The following is a 21,044-nucleotide window of genomic DNA, read 5'->3' as shown; positions in this document are numbered from 1 at the left end:
AAAGATAAACAGCTGGGACTACATCAAATTAAAGAGCTTCTGCACAGCAAAAGAAACAATAACCAAAACAACGAGAAAACCCACCGACTGGAAGAAAATTTTTGCACACAACACTAATGATAAAGGACTGATCACAAAAATCTAAAAAGAGCTGATGAGACTCAACAAAATCAAAGTAAATAATCCAGTCAAAAAATAGGCAGAAGAGTTAAATAGGAACTCCTTGAAAGAGGAAATGCAAATGGCCAACAGGTATATGAAAAATGTCCGACATCACTTGTAATCAGGGCAATGCATCTCAAAACTACAATGAGATACCATCTCACACCAGTGAGAATGGCACATATTAAAAAGAAAAAAATCTAGGAATAACAAATGTTCACGAGGATGTGGAGAAAAAGGAACTCTCCTGCACTGCTGGTTGGAGGGCAAAATGGTCCAACCACTATAGAAAGCTGTGTGGAGATTCCTCAACTTGCTAAAGACAGAGCTTCCATACGATCCAACAATTCCACTCCTAGGTATTTACCCAAAGGACACAGAATCATTAATTCAAAAGGGCACCTGTACCCTTATGTTTATAGCAGTACCATTTACAATAGCTAACATATAGAAACAACCCAAATGCCCAAGAAAAGATGACTTCATCAAGAAGATGTGGTACATATACACAATGGAATATTACTCAGGAATCAAAAAAGATAAATCATGCAATTTGCAGCAACATGGATGGAGAAAGGATCATGCTCAGAGGAATAAGCCAGAAAAAAAAAAGAAAAATACTGGATGGTCTCAGTCATAGCAGGAATTTAGAAAACCTAAATAAGGGACCAGGAAGAAGACTAATTATAATAAAGTAAAAATCAAAATCAACAAGCAACTATAAACCAGAGACACACTGCGGGGTGGTGGTGGGGGGTGGAATATGATCAAAATAAGGGGCGCAGTGAATTGTATGAGGACTATGACCAAGATGAAAATGCATACATTGTGCAAAAAATAAAAAAAATGATATAAAAACACATAAAATTAAAACAAATAATAAAAGATAAATAAATAAAAATTAAAAAATATAACATTATGAATAGGCAAGGCAAGGTATAAGGAGGAAATAGATTCAGAAGATCTTGCAACGGACATAGCAACTTCTTGTTAATAACCGCTTCTAAAATTTGCATGTCAAATTTTAGAAAACTACAGGCCAATCTATAGAACACCTAAACAGACCAATTACATGCAGCAAAATTGAAATGGTAATCAGAAACCTCCCCAAAAACAAAAGCCCAGGACCAGATGGATTTACAAATTAATTCTACCAAATATACGAGGGCACCAACGAGCAGTAATTATTTTTGACATGGCTCCCAAACTAGACACTACAAAATATTTAGATAGACATCAACTGCAATGAGTTACAAAGTTAAATTATTCTTCAGTTTTATACTTTAGTCTTGTTATGTGGTTGCTCCAAAGTAAGCCAGCAAAGACAAAGAACTATGGGTAAATTTGTAAAAAAGATTCACATGGATGCCTGGCCCTACTTTCTATGAGGCAAAGGGTTTTTTCATAACACTTAGTACCAAATACTTTCCAAAGTCTCTCTCTTTACCATCTGGAGTATATATGGCACTCCCTAAAATTTCATTCATATATGTTCCATAGTTCTCTAAATATTTACCATACAATGTCCCCAAAATATGTGAAATATTTTCAGTTCCCACTATGGGTACTGTCCAACAGGCATATGAAAAAATTTTCAACATCACTTGTAATCAGGGAAATGCAAACCAAAACTACCATGAGATACCATCTTACACCAGTGAGAATGGCACATATTAAAAAACTAGAAAAACAAATGTTGGCGAGGATGTGGAGAAAAAGGAACTCTCCTGCACTGCTGTGGGAGTGCAAACTGGTCCAACCACTATGGAGAGCTGAGTGGAGATTTCTGGACCTACTCAACATAGAGTTTCCATATGATCCAGCAATTCCACTCCTAGGTATTTACCCAAAGGACACAGAAACATCAATTCCAAAGAGCACCTGCACCCCTATGTTTATAGCAGCACTCTTTACAATAGCTAAGCTTTGGAAACAACCCAAATGCCAAAAAAAAGATGACTGGATCAAGAAGACGTGGTACATATACACCATGGAATATTACTCAGCCTTCATAAAAGATAAAAACATGCAATTTGCAGCAATATGGAAGGAGCTGGAAGGGATCATGCTCAGCGAAATAAGCCAGAAAGAAAAAGAAAAATACCGGATGGTCTCACTCATAGCAGGAATCTAGAAAAGTTAAATAAGGGACCAGGAAAATGAATAACTATAAGAAAGTGAAAATCAAAATCAACAAAAAACTATGAACCAGAGACACTCTACGGGGGGTTGGGGGTGGGGAGGGGAGTGATTGGGGTCAAAATAAGGGGGTTGCAATTGTATGGGGAATATAAAAATAAAATTTATTTTAAAAAAATATACTCTTCTAGGACTTGTAGGTATACTTATTTTTCTCTTGTTTAACAGAAAAAGCGAAAAATAAGATGCTATCGGATCAGGCATTGTGGACAAGCAAGGCATGCAAGTTGACAGGCCAATTCAGAAGAATGTTTAAAATTAGATAATTTGGAGATTTACTAATTTATGGGAAGACCTGAGAGAGTGAAATTTACTATGCAGATTTGCAAGCACAAGAGCAACCAGGTAAAGCAGGTGTTAACAAATTACAGTACATGAATCAAGTCCACTGTGCCACTTGTTTGTTTGTGTATGTGTGGGGGGCTCAAGAACTAAGAATGATTTTTAGATTTTAAATGGTTGAAATAAATGAAAATAGTATTCAGTATTATATGATAGCTAAATGAAATTCAAATTTCAACCCCCACTTATTTTTAATGGTACACAGCCACACCCATTAATTTATGTATTTTCTAGGTCTGCTTTCATGCTACAAATGCAGGGTTGAGTGGTCAAGAAAACCTAAAATATTTACTACTTGAGCTTTTACATAAAATGTTCGCCAACACCTGATGTAATATCGGCTATGACAGTTAAGAAAACTAGAGACAGATAATAAGACAAGAGGAGCTTTGTGAAAATGTCTCTAGGAAACATGCAGTCAGGTTAACACCTTGGCAAAAGATACCTGAGCAAGACTGCTGAAACTGTTTGCAGATCCTCCTAGCATAGTTAACTTGCCCATGGGAAATGTTACTCAAAAAGTCAGGGAGTGAAGAGGACACTGATATGCACCAAAAACTCTGAAAGTTTCCAAACAAGAAGTAACATTCAGTTCCACATGAGCTGAGGTGGGAAAGACTGGATTTAAAGGACAAAGAGTTCAGTGAGGGTTCACTTACATTTCTTCCCTCACAAAAACCTGAGGCAAGAGAGAGAATCAAAGCCATACTTATATAAAACTTGCCAAGAATACTAACTTGGGACATATTGTAAACATCCAGTGAGAATGGTGTAATTCTTTGAGTTCAGAATGTAAACTATAGTTTCAATTTTATGATGTGTACCAAACAGCGCTCCATGTGTACAAAACAAATGGATGTACAATCTCCAATGTTTTACTAGAAAATGTCTGGAAAATAGTAAATTCTTGAGTACATAACGCACATGATGAATTAATTAACCCTCTTTGAAACATGATGAGATAGAGATGGGAATGGATTCATATCCTGATTATCCTGATGAGAAAAAGGGAAAAAAAGGAAGTTATCCAGCTGTGGTGACAATACCGAAGGGAGAGTCTTGAGTTTTAACCCAGGCCATCCACAGTGCATTCTCTCAGCTGAACACTGATTTTTAAGAGAATGGGAGCTATGATTCATCACCTTGTATGAAGGCAAAACCATAAGTGTATACAGATCAAGATGTGCATGTTTGCTGAAAAAGTAGCAATGCCATTAGTAATTTGTAGAATTGTTACAAAAAGTGTTAAGCTATAAGGGTACTTTCAAATTATCTGGTTTAACTGCCATATTTTACAGACAGGGAAAACTGAGTTCTAAAGGGGTAAATTTCTTATCCAAGACTAACAATAAAAACCCCTTTGAGTCCCTACCCCTGCTTATGGCCATCACCTTACTTTGACTTTCTGACCCGTTAGTATTCAACATGCCTTCCTGTCACGTCCTTCCTTAGCCCACCCAACAATCTCATGTCTGTTTCTAACCCACAGATCATGCCCTCAACTGTATTCACACATACACACACAAACACACTTTCACAAAGTTTTCATCAAACTGATTTTAGTGATTTGGCCCCATTATCTTTTATCTCAAAATCTGCAGTTCCTTCCTTCACTAGCTTCACTCTCACACCAACCTTCCAGTATGCCGGGCTCTCTCTTCTTCCTCCTCAATAGGAAAAACTCGCTAGATTACAATTTAGCCACTGTCAGTGCTGAGTGCTGAACCACTGTCAGCATTTAAATCTCATGCTTTATGATCTACCAAAACTAGAAGTGGATTTCTGTCTGACGTGCCAGGCTTTTAGATCTTGTACCTGTGCCCAGTCCAGAGATTTCAGAAACCATGAATAAAGTGGTAATCAACACTCTGAATACTCAGTCTTAGTTGACTGGCAATGACAAACAATGAGAAACCTGTATCTCCAATACTGGCAGAATTCTCGGTTTTGACAAGGCAGATTCAGAATCAACATTTAGATGATAAATACACATTGTAAAAATTGAAAAAAAAATCAATAAATGTTCTCTGTGGGTAATAAGACATTCCCCCACCTGTAAATAAAGATAATAATGGCAGTAAACTCCAACCACCAAGATTTACAGATGGAGGAAAGAACACACCAGTAAATTTTTTGTTCTTTTATTTGAAATCCACCTTCCACTGTCCTTCAAATGGGTCAGAACTGGAACTTGAGGTCCATATTGCAAAGGAACCAAGAGGCTTTGCAAGAAATTCAATGGTAATTTTTCCTGTTTTAAACAGTCAAGAACACTTGGTCCTTGAGTTCATTGATGCTCATGTTTTTTTTTTTTTTTTTTTTCCCAAAGGAAACAGCACAGAACCAAGTTTCCTTAACTTAAGTGATACTAGGATCTGGAGTAATTTGAGATCTTGTTGTTCTATAAGATGAGTGATTAACCTTCCTGATCTCCTCTCTTCCTTGTTCTCAAATAGCCAAAGACACACATCAAAGTAGCACTCCTCCCAGACAATCCCACGAAATTCCCCTTCAACCCACCTTCCTCCTTCAGTTCTAACTTCTACGGAAAGTCCCCATGTGGAATATGTAATGACAACAAATAATCTTCCTTTATACAGTACTATTGATCATTTTCCTTGGTTTCTGAAAACAACAATTTTGTGACAGAGATTTATAAAACCCAGAGACAACATCCAATACAATATAATCTCTTGAATTTGCTTGTAAGCTTGTTTACTCAGACTCTTTGTCCCATCTGATACGGCTGCTACTGCTATGGTGCCTGGGCTTGCTGACACAATGGTACTTTTAAATTAATGCTCTGGTTCATTCTTTGTTCGACAGGTGGGACCTAATGGATGATGAGGTATGGGGAAAACACAGTGTCTCATTGGGGAAGTTAGGATGATCTGAAGTCCTTGTAACTGTTCTTTATATAATTTCCTAAACTATTCTCCTTTAGTACTCTTAAGAAAATAAGTCACTGTTCTGTGGGTCTTTTTCCAAACTTCCTAGGCCTAAACTTGGGGTTGTGGACCTCATAGTAGCCAAACATAAGAGTAGCAATGAGCCATTCAGTGGTATAGGTGGAATATTCAACATGTTTTCAGTAGTACTAAATACTGGGTATTCCCTGTTGCTTTGGGAAGAAGAAGAAAATGAAATAGCAGTTTTCTGTTTCATAGGTTTCCTACCATCTGGCCAAAATGATGGAAAAAAAATCACAATTATAGTTAGGTATCAGTGAAGAGACCAATCAAAGGACAGACATGTTTTCCTTTTGCAAGTTGCTGAGAATGCTGTAGTGCCTCTGCCATTCCCTCTCTAGGTGTTATCACATTCCCGGTAAAAGCCTGACACCTTTAAGACTGTCCTCAGGGTCTGTGAATATAACATAAAGAAAGTCTGATTGGTTTCTGATTTGGAACTCAACATCTCTAAACCAGTGAAATGAAAGGAAAAAACTCGTTAAAGGAAGTACTTACTTAGTGGAAAGTGGGGGCAGGGGTGGCAACTGGGTCTGCCAGCAGAGCAGAGCATCTTGAAGCTCTTAGTATAGTATAGGGAGTGAAGTGGATGAATAAGAGACTTAATTCAATGGTTCTGTCTTCAAAGGAAAAAAGCAATAGTATATATATGGGGTCTGGAAAAGGGAGTGCCGCTTCAGGATGTAAGCTGAGCCCTTCAGGAGAGAGGTGCTGAGGAAACCTGAGTTGTTCTTGAGCACACTTATCAAAGTATAAGCTACATTTTAGCTTATGGTTCTGATCCAAAAGATGAGTCATAAGGACTTGCCTCTGGAAAGGAGTATAAAAGTGTTTCATCACTTTGGGTCCTCATCTACCTAGCAGCTATTAATGCAAAGATGCCCCAAGAAAGCAGCAACAGGAGGGAGCAGGTGCATAGACTAATGGTCTGCCGAATAGCCAGAACTCTTCCTTTTTGGGGCAGAGGCCAGGAATACTTCACTAATGAATAGTCTTATATTTACCACAGATTACAGACTGAAGACTTAGTTGGGATTTACCCACTATAAACCTCTGTAATAAGGGAATTTTTTTTCCTCACTAGGCAGCAGAGTGGAACACAACAAGAAGGAAATTAAATCTTTATAAATCATTAATAATTTTTCTTTCATTCCTAAGATTGGCCAAGCTCCAAGCACCAGCTGGGACCACCTTCATTGTCTGTGTTGCCTGTACAAGAATATTGCTTAAGGCATGGGTCGAGCCAGCATGGAAACTTCCTTCTTTAGGCTCTTAGGTTCTTTGAGAGGGCATTTCCATGTGAACATGTCCCTGATATGTCAAAATTCTGGGCTTTAGAAGACTGATGTATCTCTCTGGAGATTAAAGAAGAAAGAAAACCAGAAGTTGAATCTTTACCTTCAGCTGCTCTTTTAAAGAAGACTTTGCAACTTCCACAAGTGAGAGCTCCATAGTGACAGCCAGAAGCTTCATCCCCACAAATCAGGCAGGTTTTCTGAGGTGGAAAGTAGTAGTCAATAGGAAGAACATGGTCCCTGGCAGTCTCCAAACTGAAAAGACAAAAGAGAAACAATGCAACAAATGTCAGTGGTTGGCAGAAATAGGAAGGTAGAAGTTTGAGGTTTTTAGGAGTAAACTACATATGTAAATCACTATTATTCATTGCTTAATGGAGTCAGTGTGAAGTAAAATATTCCTCAAAATTCTTCTAGGGATGATGTTTGCAAGATTTCCTGTCATGTGGACAGAGACAGAGCATTTTGGGGTTCTGTTAAGTGATTATAAAAGTTATCTGAGATCAGCCAATCTCACATGCTAAGTCTACATAAGGAAGGGCAAAGGCAGAAACTTGAAGTTAAGGTATCTATCATAAGGTAGTGGTCAAGTAACAAATTCAGAGCAATTAAATGAACCTAAACCTATGATCTTACCTTACCCAAAGGGAGGTCTATGATCAAAGTGACCAAATATCAAGGCAGTTTGATGTGCTTTGCTCTTGTTTTCTGAGCCTCAACATCATCTGGAAAATAAGGATAATGTAAACCATCTAAGGAGCTACTACTGTTGTAAGTGGCAATATAAATCTGCCCAATGGATTAAAAAGCATCTGAAATGAATACATAAGTAAGGGACCATGATTAGTATTATCATACTAGTCTTCTTCAACTGTATTTTTCCATTCTCTCATTTTCCTTAGGTGTATCTATAAGTCACAAAGATATTCTCCCCACCATTCTAAAACATAAAGTAGTAGCAGAAGTAGCCAAATCCCCATGCTGTTGTTGAAAAAAATGATTCACAGTGATGCTAGACATTTCTCAGGCTACCATTTCAACAACTGGCCATTAAAATATTCATAGGTTTTTTTGGTCTAGGATGGAAATTCAGAGATCACATTGTCTAAGTGCCTAGCTCTAAGAAGTTCTGCACCTGAGTCTTTCCAGGTATATTTCAAGAAGAAAGGCTAGAAAGTAAATCGTAAACCTTTAATGGAATAGCAATTCTCATTCTCCATTCTAATTAAATTAAGTTTAAACAAATGGAATATGGTTCTTACTACCCAAGATCAACTTTTTTTTTTTCTGACCTACATGCCATGTCTAAGCATTAAACAAAATTTAAGTGATGTCCTTAGTTAATCTGTCTCAGGTAAACAATATTCACTCTCATCCACAGGAAAGATGCCATTTATATGTTACATAATATATACTATAGATATAAAATATATGCATATATATATCTTAAAAATATGGTATTTGTCTTCCCTGTCAAACACTGAGCCAACCACATTCCCCAGGCTGCCTGTGAGGTACAGGGAAAAGCACAAAGCAGAGGAGACATGCAAGAAAGAATGGGAGGCAGAGACGGCTTCTTCACATGGTGCATGGGATGAGAAAAGACACCATCATGCAAAAGAGCCCCAAGGCCTCCTAGAGGGCAAAGCCCAGTATGTCATAGGAGAACTGTGCTTCATAGAAGGTTTCCTGGCATAACCAATGATGAGGCTAAAAAACACACTCCCAATCCCAGCCCCAGAACCAGCCACCCCTACTATGGCAGCTCCAGTCCCAATGAACTTGGCTGTGGTGTCAATGTCCCTTGGAAGGGCACTGGTTTGAAAACTGTGGCTAGGAATAAGTGAGGTCAGCAGATGAAGGGCTGCCAAGCTGCAAAAGCTCTCATCTGTCAGTGCCCGCTTATTTCAGCAACAGAGTAGACAGTGATCTACTCAGAAGCTGAAAGGTGTTCCTGATCAAGGAGAAGATGGAGACAAACATGGTACAGGGATATATTTTCAGAGAATGAGGAGATGTACCAAAGAACTGCTCCCAGTGCAGAGAAGACAGAGTGCCACAGTATTTTATAAGTACTTCTTTATTAAGAAAGGAAAGAAAAGAAAAGCAAAATGGTAACCTGTTTGCTGTGTTTGTTAATTTCAGCACTTCAAAACTATTCTGTGAAACAAATTTGCTTTTACATTATTATATTAAATGAAAGTCAGCTCAGAGAGAAGTCCATAACTATTTGATACCAAGAACAAGACTATCTCACTACACATTCAGCAGTTTCGGTTACTCTATTCTCTCCCTGCCACTTTCTACCATGGCTCTGGTTATCATGCTTAGCCCAGTCATCAGAATCTGGGGAAAAAAAAAAAGCTTAGAAGTATAGTCTTCCCTCAACTCCTAGTTATCATTCATGAGGGCAGGAGCAAAAGAAAACTTTCACTGAGGCTATACCTAACTAGAACTTTATCTGTAAGACACAAATATTAACCTTCATTAAAGCCCCAAGTACAACAGAAAATATTCAAAAATTGCTGCTAACAAGCAAACCTAGTAGAGCTAGCTATAGTGGTGTATCTTTTTTGCTTACAATCTTTCCTTTTCTTGCCTTAACTGTTAAGTTTACAGGAGTCCACAAACCAATACTAGCAAGGTGACAAGTTTCTCAGGAAAATAACTTGCTTCCAATATACAAATGGGTCAAAGACTAAGAAAATCAATGTTGTGGGTGAAAATGTTCTTGAGTAAAATTTGTGTTCTCATCTTCATTCATGAGACAAAAAGATGTAGACAGGGTATTCTGCAAATGTCTTCATCCTCTCCTCACTTTTCTGACATTTGAAACTAACAGTAATAGTTCAAATAAAATCAGAACATGTATTAAGGCATGCTATGTGCCAGGTCATTTCATATACATCATCTCATTTATTCTTCCCAATGACCCTGCTATTTATTATATATGTTGTAGGAGAGGAAACTTATACTTCAGAAAATTAAGTAAACTTACTCAAGATTACTCATCGAGTGGGTGGAAATATCAGGATTCCATCCTAAGTAAGTCTGACTCCATAGTGTAGATTCATCACCAATGACTAACCATGTTATAAGACTGAAGGTTGACATTAGATAGATTGATTCAACTCAATTCCAGCACACGGCCTTATGTATAAGTCACAGAGCTAGGTGATGGGGATATAATGATGATCAGTATATTATCCTTGCCCCTAAGCAACTTATTGTCAAGTAGAAAAGAAATATAGGGAAAAAAAGAACTGTAAAATGATATATCAATTGTAAAATGATAAATCAGAATGTAAATTGCTATAGATGAGAAAGTACTTCAAAGAGAGGAATGACTTTTGAAGTGTATAAACATACATATGGGTACGTGAGATCATGAAGATAATGACAGTATTAATAAATGATTGCAAAATAAATATAGATGAGTAAACAAGAGATCTTTTTGGAAATAACTTATTTTTTATTTTATCATTTTTATTGAGGTAATATTGGTTTACAACACTGTCTGATTTTGTGGAATAGCTTCACACCTGTTCAGATATATGTTAACACATCACACCGACCACCAAAAGCACCCATAATCCTCCACCACAGTCCATTGGGTTCCCTTCCCCTTTTACTCACCATCCCCGTCTTCCCTTCTGGTAGCCTCAATTCTGCAGTCAGATTTCTAGTGTATCCTTGGGTTTAGTTTTTTTTTTTTAAAATATTTATTTATTTATTTATTTATTTATTTATTTATTTATATAAGAACTGGGTACAGTCAGAGGTGCGGGAGGGTGAGAGGATTCACCAGAGTCAGAGCAGGGAACAGAACAGGCAGACTGACAAAATACACTGCTGAGGGAAACAGCGGGTGGTAGGAGAGGTCTGCGCGCCATGTGGAAACCTCACCCAGTGGCCGGGGATAGAACCAGCAGTGCAGAGGCTGCAGGCAGCTTTGCAACCCAGCACTCAACTGCTGCACCACTGGGGAGGCCCTCTATGTGAATCTTTAAGATAAAAATCAGAAAGTTCAAAGTTACTCTCTCCTCATAGATCTCTTATCCCTACTTTGTTGGTCTAAGAGAGTTTGGTAGAGCAATGGGCAAAGCAATGGCATGAGAAAGGTAGTTTCTTTCCCCTGCTACAAACATTAGATTTCAAATTTGATGACTGTTCACCAAAAAGGACAGTCATGTTTTGTTATTTAAAGTATTAGCTGATACCATAGCTCTCTAATTTTCTTTAATAATGTTTTTCATTGAGTGGTAAATATGTATATGTAGAAGACCTGGTTTTCTCCATCATTTTCAAATAGAATGACTTTGAATAAAAACTTGCCTTCATTTTCTACATGTATAAAATGAGTAGAATATAGAATTCACAAGATGTATAGCAGTCCACATAGTTGCAGGCACTGTGCTTAGTGACTGGACATAATTATACTAATGTCTTGAGAAAATGGTAGAAGGAGCAATGGGAGGAGAACAAAGTTCTAAATATCACTCTGAAGACAGTATTATTACACACACTTTGAAGATGCAAACTGAGATTTAGATAAGGCAAATGACCTGTCTTGAGTTCATACAGGTATAAAGTAGCAAAGCCAGAATTCATATCTGGGTTTAGATCTTCCCACATCCCCCCAAATAGTCTCCCACTATTCTAAAATTAACAAGGTCATATAATACTTATATTATAGCCTGGCTATAATTTAATTGGGTTATTTTCAACAGGTTTATTGATAATTAATTAACATACCATCCAATTCACCCACTTTTCATGTTCACATCTATTGCCATAAACTAATTTTATTTATTTATTTTTACCATAAGCTAATTTTAGAACATATTTATTACCCCCAAAAGAAACCCCATTCTCATTATAGTGACTTCCTATTTCCTCTTCCTTCCAGACCCTGGCAACAGGAGTTCCCTTTCTGTCTCTAAAGATTTGCTCTTTATGGACCTTTAATATAAATGGAATCACACAATACAATCTTTTGTGACTTGCTTCTTACACTTAGCATGTTCTAAAGATTCATCCACATTGCATAATTTCTCAATTTGCTGTTACTCTTCTGTAATATTCCATTGCATGACTATGCTGCATTTTCTTTATCTATTCACCGATGGTATTTGAGTTGCTCCCACTTTTTGGCCATTATGAATGATGCTGCAATAAATATTTGTGTACACGTATTTTGTGTGGACACACATTTTCATTTCTTTTGGTTATGTATCTTGGAATAGAATTGTTAGGTCAAATGACAACTTTTTTTAAGATTTATTTATTTATGCATACAAGAGCTGGGGTACAGGCCAGAGGTGTGGGGGGGGTGAGAGGATTCACCAATGACAGAGAGGGGAACAGAGCAGGCAGACTGACTGAAGTACACTGCTGAGGGGAGCAGCGAGCAAGTCAGGAGAAATCTGTTGCACCATGTAGGTTGCTCCCTGGCCAGGGATCGAACTCCTGCTGCAGAGGCTATGGATTGCTTCATAGTGCAGTGCTTAACCCCTTGTGCCACCAGGGTGGCGTTCAAATGACATTTTAAGAAATTTCCAGTCTGTTTTAAAGTGGCTGCAACATTTTCCATTTTTACCAAAAATACAGTCATTTTAGTAGGTATGATATCATAATTAATTTTGGTCTTGATTTGCATGTTTTAATGACTAATGGTATTCAGCATTTTTCAGTTATGTATCTTCTTTGGAGAAATTTCCATAAAAAACCTCTATTAGATCCTGACAGAGGGGCGGAGCAACATGGCGGTGAGGAGACGCTGCGAGTAAGATCTCCCATTAAAAAAAGTTAATAGGGAGGAAAAGCGGCAGGTCCCAGTGAGAACTGGGACACGGAAGATAAACGGACGACTCCAGCAAACTGCCCGAAGAAGAAAGTGGCCATAAAAGAGGACCAGAAGGGAGGGAAGCGCAGAACCCTGCTCCCCTCCCCCGCCCACAGAGGCGGCACTCTCCGACCGGCAGAGAGGAGGGAAACAACAAACCAAAACGGCCAACAAGAAAAACGGACACAGCAAGTGGGACTGTGAGTGGAAAGGAACTATTTCAGCCACCACACCCCGTGAACGGGAGCTGAGGCGAACCCTGTAGGATCCACCGCGGAGGTGAGCTCCAGGTGCCATTAAAGAGAGCCCCGCCCCCCAGGAGGAGACCAGCACCAGCACACAACCCCGGCCGCCCGGTAAGCTTGCGCGGAAAGTGGCACGGATCTGGACCTGATCGCAGCTGCCCAGGTCCCCGCGCCTGCGACCTAGGCTTGCGGGGAGACGGCGGAGGCCCTCCCTGAGTGAGCAGGAACAAGGCGCCCAGGCAGGGGAGCGGGATTCAAAAGGCGCCATTCCCGCGCCACTGATCTGGGCTACAGCCGGTGTCCTGTAACTGAGGGCTTTGGAACTGAGACCCGGGGCACGAAATTAGGGGCGGGGGTTCCCCACGACGGTGGGGCACAAGGCAGACACAGCACCCCAAAGCCGTTGAGGTGTACCCTACCATCCCCGCTCTGCTCCCTGTCCCACGGGGTGGAAAATCAGCTCCCCAAGGGCTCTAGGAGAGATCTCTGGCGCCACCTAGCGACTTGACCCCAGCACAGGCTACTGAAGGAGCTAGTGGCCAGCTGGGGAGTTAGCCCACACCGGGCCCCTTCCGAACAAGTAGTCTGAGCCCACAGGGAGAGCGAGCACCCACAGCCAGGGCAGACCAGGCGCACAAAAGAGTGTGCCTGAGACCAGACGCGCAGGGAGTGTGTCCCACATCACCATTTTAGAACAGGGACATTTCTTCAGTAAAGACTACCTGCAGAAGGCTTCCTCAGGAGCCAGAGGTGAGCGGGGGAAGTTCGCCCACGCCAGACCCCCTCTGGCCTGCAGTCCAAGCCCAGGGGGGAGCAGGAACCCACCGCCGGGGCAGACCAGGCGCACAGGGGAGTGTGTCCCCAAATCGGCATTTTAGAACAGGGACCCTTCTCCAGTAAAGGTTGCTTGAAACTGACAGATGACTCCTGGAAGAACCAGAGGGGAACAGAGAAGCCCACCCAAGATGCCGGCCAGTCCCAACAACACAGTGTCCCAACGCATACGGCAAATTAGAAAACAGACAGTAGGGAGGAGAAGAACCACACGCAACCTAGCAACTCTCCAGAGAAAAAGCACACCACAAAAAGAAAGCCAGCCCCCAGATTGCAAAGACAATAACTTGGAAGAATTTCTGAGCCTTCCAGAAAGAGAATTTAAAATTGCCGTGATTAAAAAACTGACAGAAGTCATAAAGGAAAACAATGATAAGGGAAAAATAATCAACGATCAGAAGAATGCAATTGAGTCCCTAGAGAGGGAAAACAATGGTCAGAAGAAAGAAATTGAGTCCCTAAAGAGGGAAGTAAAAGAAATGCAGGAGATCAAAGAATTAATGGAAGAACTAAAGAATTCTGGGAAAAGCAATGAAAGCAGAATAGATGAAATGGAAGAACGAATAAGTAATCTTGAAGACACAGAAATAAAAAGAACCAAAACAGAAAAGGAAAGAGAAGTACGAAGGAAAAAGAACGAAGAAAGACTTCGGGAACTATCTGACTCCATGAGGAAAGGAAATATAAGAGTTATAGGAATACCAAAAGGAGAGGAGAGAGATGTAGGAACAGAGAAAATATTCAAAGAGATAATTGAAGAGAACTTCCCAAATGTGAAGAAGGAGCTGAAAATTGATATACAAGAAGCAAGAAGAACACCAAACTTCCACGACGAAAGGAAAAATACAGCAAGACACATAATAGTAAAGCTCCCAAGAATCCAGGACAAGGAAAAAATAATGAAGCTGGCAAGAGGGAAGAAACAGATAACATTCAAAGGAAAACCAATCAGGCTGACATCAGACTTCTCCAAAGAAACACTACGGGCAAGGAGAGAGTGGAGGGACATAGTCAACAGACTCCAAGAAAACAGATGCCAACCAAGAATACTCTATCCCGCAAAGCTCTCCTTCCTCTTTGAAGAAAGAATATGGACCTTCCCAGACAAACAGAAACTCCGGAATTTCATTGCAACTAAACCCCCACTCCAAAAAATACTACAAGGAGTCCTAAAGCCAGAACCTCAGAGGGACGAATAACAATGAAAGAAGGCCAAAAAAAAAAAGTTATTAAAAGAATAAATAAATAAAATCAAAGGAAAGACAAACACAATGGCAAATACAGATGTTAACATATCAATATTAACTCTAAATGTAAATGGACTAAACTCTTCAATAAAAAGACACAGAGTTGCAGCCTGGATTAAGAAACAAAACCCAACCTTTTGCTGTCTCCAGGAAACACATTTAGCTACAAAAGATAAAAATAGGCTCAAAGTTAAAGGATGGAAAACAATCCTACAAGCAAATGGACCAAAAAAGAAAGCAGGAACAGCTATACTTATATCAGATAAAACAGATTTCAAACTCAAAAAGATAAAAAGAGACCCCAATGGTCACTACATTATGATCAAGGGGACAATACTTCAAGAAGAAATAACACTCATTAACATATACTCACCAAACGAAGGAGCACCAAAATATATCAGACAACTGTTGTCCTCTCTGAAAACAGACATCAGAGAAAACACATACGTAGTGGGAGACTTCAACACACCACTATCAACAATGGATAGATCAACAAGACAAAAAATAAGTAAAGAAACCAAAGCTCTAAATAAGGACCTAGAGCAATTAGGCTTAACAGACATCTATAGAACACTAAACCCCAAAAAAACGGAGTACACATTTTTCTCAAGCGCACACGGATCATTCTCCAGGATCGATCACATACTGGGGCACAAGACAAACATCAACAGATACACCAAGATTGAAATCATACCAACCATCTTTTCTGACCATGAAGGCATCAAACTAGAAATAAACCACAAAAAGAAGGCAAGGAACTTTCCTACCTCATGGAGATTAAAAACCACACTACTGGAAGACCATTGGACTAATGAGGAGATCAAAGAAGAAATTAAAAAAAATTTTTGAATTGAACGACAAGGAGGACACCAATATCCTAAATGTATGGGATGCAGCAAAAGCAGTAATAAGAGGAAAATATATAGCAATAGAAGCTCACATCAAGAAACAAGAAAGAACGCAAAGAAACAACCTAATCTCGAAGCTCAAAGATCTAGAAAAAGAACAACAAAAAAAACCCAAAACCAGCAGAAGAAAAGAAATAATAAAAACCAAAGCAGAAATAAATGAAATTGAAACTAAAAAAACAATCCAAAAGATCAATGAAACCAAGAGCTGCTTCTTTGAAAAAATCAATAAAATAGACAAACCCCTAGCAAGGCTCACAAAGGAAAAAAGGGAGAAAGCACAAATAAACAGGATCATCAATGAAAGAGGAGAAATCACAACGGACACAGCAGAAATCAAAACAATAATCAGTAACTACTATGAACAGTTATATGGAAACAAGTTTAACAATCTAGAGGAGATGGACAAATTCCTACAACTCTACAATCACCCAAAGCTAGATAAAGAAGAAATAGAACACCTAAACAGACCAATTACAATTAGCGAAATTGAAATGGTAATAAAAAACCTCCCCCCAAAAAAAAGGCCAGGACCTGATGGATTTACAAATGAATTCGACCAAACATTCAGAGACGAATTAGTGCCTATCCTTCACAAACTCTTCCAAAAAATTGAGAAGGAAGGGACAATACCAAACGCGTTTTATGAAGCCAACATTACACTAATACCAAAACCGAACAAGGACAACACAAAAAAGGAAAACTACAGGCCAATCTCCCTAATGAACACTGATGCAAAAATCCTCAATAAAATTTTAGCTATCAGAATCCAACAATGTATCCATAAGATAATTCACCACGACCAAGTTGGATTCATTCCAGGGGCACAAGGATGTTTTAACATCCGAAAATCAATCAACGTTATCCAACACATCAACAAAAAGAAATATAAAAACCATATGATAATATAAATAGATGCTGAGAAAGCTTTCGACAAAGTGCAACACCCATTCATGATAAAAGCCCTTGAAATTCTTGGGATACAAGGAACATACCTCAACATCATAAAGGCCATCTATGACAAGCCAACAGCCAGTATCATTCTCAATGGTGAAAAGCTGAAAGCAATTCCATTAAGATCTGGAACAAGACAAGGATGTCCACTCTCACCATTGCTTTTCAATATAATACTGGAAGTCCTAGCCAGGGCAATAAGACAAGAGATAGACATCCAAGGAATCCAAATAGGAAAAGAAGAAGTCAAACTATCACTATTTGCAGACGATATGATATTATACATAGAGAACCCCAAAAACTCCACAGAAAAGCTAATTCAACTCATCAATCAGTTCAGTAAAGTGGCAGGATACAAAATCAACACGCAAAAGTCAGTAGCCTTCCTATACACAAACAATAAATCTGAAGAAGAAGAAATCAAAAAGACCATCCCTTTTGTTATTGAAACAAAAAAAAAATCAAATATTTGGGAATAAATCTAACAAAAGAGGTAAAGGACCTATACAAAGAAAACTATAAAACACTGTTAAAAGAAATAGAAGAAGACACAAAGAAATGGAGAGACATCCCCTGCTCATGGATTGGAAGAATAAACATTATGATAATGGCCATCCTTCCAAAAGCAATATACAGATTCAATGCTATTCCAATCAAAATTTCAATGTCATTCTTCAAAGAAATAGAACAATTATTGATGAAATTCATATGGAATCACAAAAAACCCCGAATAGCCAAAGCTCTCCTGAAAAAAAAAGAAGGGAATGGAGGCATCACACTCCCAGACTTCAAACTATACTACAAAGCCATAATCATCAAAACTGCATGGTATTGGAACAAGAACAGACATACAGACCAATGGAATCGAATAGAAAATCCAGAAATAAACCCACAGATTTATGGTCAACTAATCTTTGACAAAGGAGCAAAGAATATGCATTGGAGCAAAGAAAGTTTGTTCAATAAATGGTGCTGGGAAAACTGGGTCGCTACATGCAAAAGAATGAAGCTTGACCACCACCTCACACCATACACAAAAATCAACTCAAAATGGATTAAAGAACTAGACATAAGACCTGAAACCATAAAATATATAGAAGGAAATATAGGCGAAACACTACGTGATTTGCACATCAAAGACATCTTTACAGACACATCACCCAAAGCAGTGATAGTGAAGGCAAAGATAAACAGCTGGGACTACATCAAATTAAAGAGCTTTTGCACAGCAAAAGAGACAATAACAAAAACAAAGAGAAACCCCACCAACTGGGAGAACATTTTTGCACCCAACACTAATGATAAAGGACTGACCACAAAAATCTGCAAAGAGCTGATGAGACTCAACAACAACAAAGAAAATAATCCAGTCAAAAAATGGGCAGAAGAGCTTAAAAGAAACTTCTCTGAAGAGGAAATACAAATGGCCAACAGGCATATGAAAAAATGTTCAACATCACTTGTCATCAGGGAAATGCAAATCAAAACTACCATGAGATACCATCTTACACCAGTGAGAATGACACATATTAAAAAAGCTAGCAACAACAAATGTTGGCGAGGGTGTGGAGAAAAAGGAACTCTTCTGCACTGTTGGTGGGAGTGCAAACTGGTCCAACCACTGTGGAAAGCTGTATGGAGATTTCTGGACCTACTAAACATAGAGCTTCCATATGATCCAGCAATTCCACTCCTAGGTATTTACCCAAAGGACACAGAAACATCAATTCCAAAGAACACCTGCACCCCTATGTTTATAGCAGCACTGTTTACAATAGCTAAGCTTTGGAAACAACCCAAATGCCCAAAAATAGATGACTGGATCAAGAAGATGTGGTACATATATACCATGGAATATTACTCAGCATTCAAAAAAGATAAACACATGCAATTTGCAGCAACATGGATGGCGCTGGAAGGGATCATGCTCAGCGAAATAAGCCAAAAAGAAAAAGAAAAATACCGGATGGTCTCACTCATAGCAGGAATCTAGAAAACTTAAATAAGGGACCAGGAAAATGAATAACTATAAGAAAGTGAAAATCAAAATCAACAAAAAACTATGAACCAGAGACACTTTTAGGGGGGTGGGGGTGGGAGATTGGGGTCAGAATGGGGGGGCTGCAATTGTATGGGGAATATAACAATAAAATTTATAAAAAAAAAAAAAAACCTCTTTTACTACTATGGGACATTTCATTGTTTCTAATTTTTCTTGACTGAGTGTCGTTAGTTTCTTTCTGGGCATTTTTCCATGTCATTTAGGTTAAGTAATTTTTTGGTATACTTGTTTGTAGTGTTCCCTGCTAATATTTTCTTAAAATTTTGTAATGCAAGTCTTCTAACTTTTTCTCTGATTCTAATGGTTTGTCACTTTTGGTCATCCTTTAAAGAACATTTGAGTTCATGGATTCTATTTTTTTTTTATATTCTCTTTCATTTACTCCCACTCAAATCTTTATTCATCTTCATTCCTTTTGTGTTTCAGACTTCTTATTGTAACTGGTAGAAGGAAAAACAAGCTCTCTCAGATTTTCTTATGAAAGCACTATCTGATCATGAAGGTGTCAGCCTCATAACCTAAGTACCTCCTGAAGGCCCCACCACCTATTACATTAGGCATAAGGATTTCAACATGTGAATGTTAAGGGAATGGGGACACAAACATTTTGACTATAGCAATAGGCATTTATAGGTATGAATTCCCCTGTAAGTACTACTTTAGCTTATCTGTATATCATAGGTATTTTTGCTATATTTTCACTTTAATGCATCTCAAATATTTTGTCATCTCTTATGCCATTTCTACTGAGACTCACTATCAATTTAGGGGTATGTTGTCTAATTATACATATTTGTGAATTTCCCAAATTTACTTCTTGTTATTGATTTATAATTATTACCATTGTGGCCAGAAAACATACAGCCATTTTTCCTGAAAAAATTCTCTTCAGGTTTTTGCAAACATTTGTTTTCTTCGCAGAGTTTTGGAAAAGTTGATTTCCACAATGTTTGCTAGTGTGTTTGTTCCTTTTATTATGGAATGGTAGATTTATAGCAGTTTTATTTTACAATTCTTTAAGCCCTCCCTCCCAAGTCAAGTTACATTTACTTCATGCAAAAATCACACTCTCCCACACACACACACTAATGCATACCAAGCAACAAAAAGGGAGGAAAAGGAGCTTCCATATTCTTCATTCATTCATTCATTCATTCATTCACTTTTTCAATAATTCATACCATTCATAGATTATGAAAGGACAGTTCTTTCAAATTACAGATATATAAAGATAAAAAAATATATATATAGGGCCTTCCCTGGTGGCGCAGGTGGTTGAGTGCCATGCTATGAAGCTGTCCGCAGCCTCTACAGCTCTGGTTCGATCCCGGCCAGCCAGTGAGGGTCCCACATGGCACCGCAGACCTCTCCTGTTGTGTCCGCTGCTCCCCTCAGCAGTGTACTTTGTCAGTCTGCCTGTTATGTTCCCCGCTCCATCTCTGGTGAATCCTCTCACCCTCCCGCACATCTGGCCTGTACCCTGGTTCTTGTGTGAATAAGCAAATAAATCTTTAAAAAAAAGATAAAAAAATATATAGTGCTGTCTTCAAGGAGTTTTCATGAAATCATTTTGAGCTAATACATGTGGAGAAATAGTATTTAATGCAAAGAATAGCAAGAGAAGTGCTGTAAGAGGAGCCAAGATAGCTATTATTATAGGAAAAGAAAACTATATTTTTGCCTAGAAGGACTAAGGAGTAATGCTTACCATGCACTGAATACTATCACCAACCATACTAAACTAAGTGTTTTATATACTTGTCAAACACTTACTCTTAAATATATCAGATGGAAATTCCCAAGACTAATGCATACTCAAGTCTTAAACCTAACATGGAAGGACTGTTTTACATAATATACAAAGTTCAATAGAAAATTTACTTGCCACTGTGTATAAGGCAGTTAAAGCCCTACTGGTGATTTCCACTTTCTTATAGTTTACATCACTGACAAACATGCCAAGACAGTTGGAGGGGTGGTAG

General features: G+C 38.6%; 1 protein-coding gene across 1 annotated transcript in view; it reads right to left on the bottom strand.

The window, feature by feature from the left end:
* The window catches only part of AR (androgen receptor), a gene marked incomplete at its 3' end in the record, with an annotated part of 276,504 nt that overhangs the window by 119,963 nt on the left and 135,497 nt on the right, over positions 1-21,044 (bottom strand). The window contains exon 2 of the mRNA XM_084258481.1: positions 7,071-7,222. Within this exon, the coding sequence (XP_084114607.1) occupies positions 7,071-7,222 (152 nt within the window). The remainder of the gene's footprint in view (positions 1-7,070; positions 7,223-21,044) is intronic.

The sequence above is a fragment of the Talpa europaea genome (assembly GCF_964194135.1).
Source record: "Talpa europaea genome assembly, chromosome: X".
Taxonomy (NCBI): domain Eukaryota; kingdom Metazoa; phylum Chordata; class Mammalia; order Eulipotyphla; family Talpidae; genus Talpa; species Talpa europaea.
The sequence above is the reverse complement of the archived record's forward strand: the minus strand, read 5'-3'. Positions and strand labels throughout refer to the sequence as shown.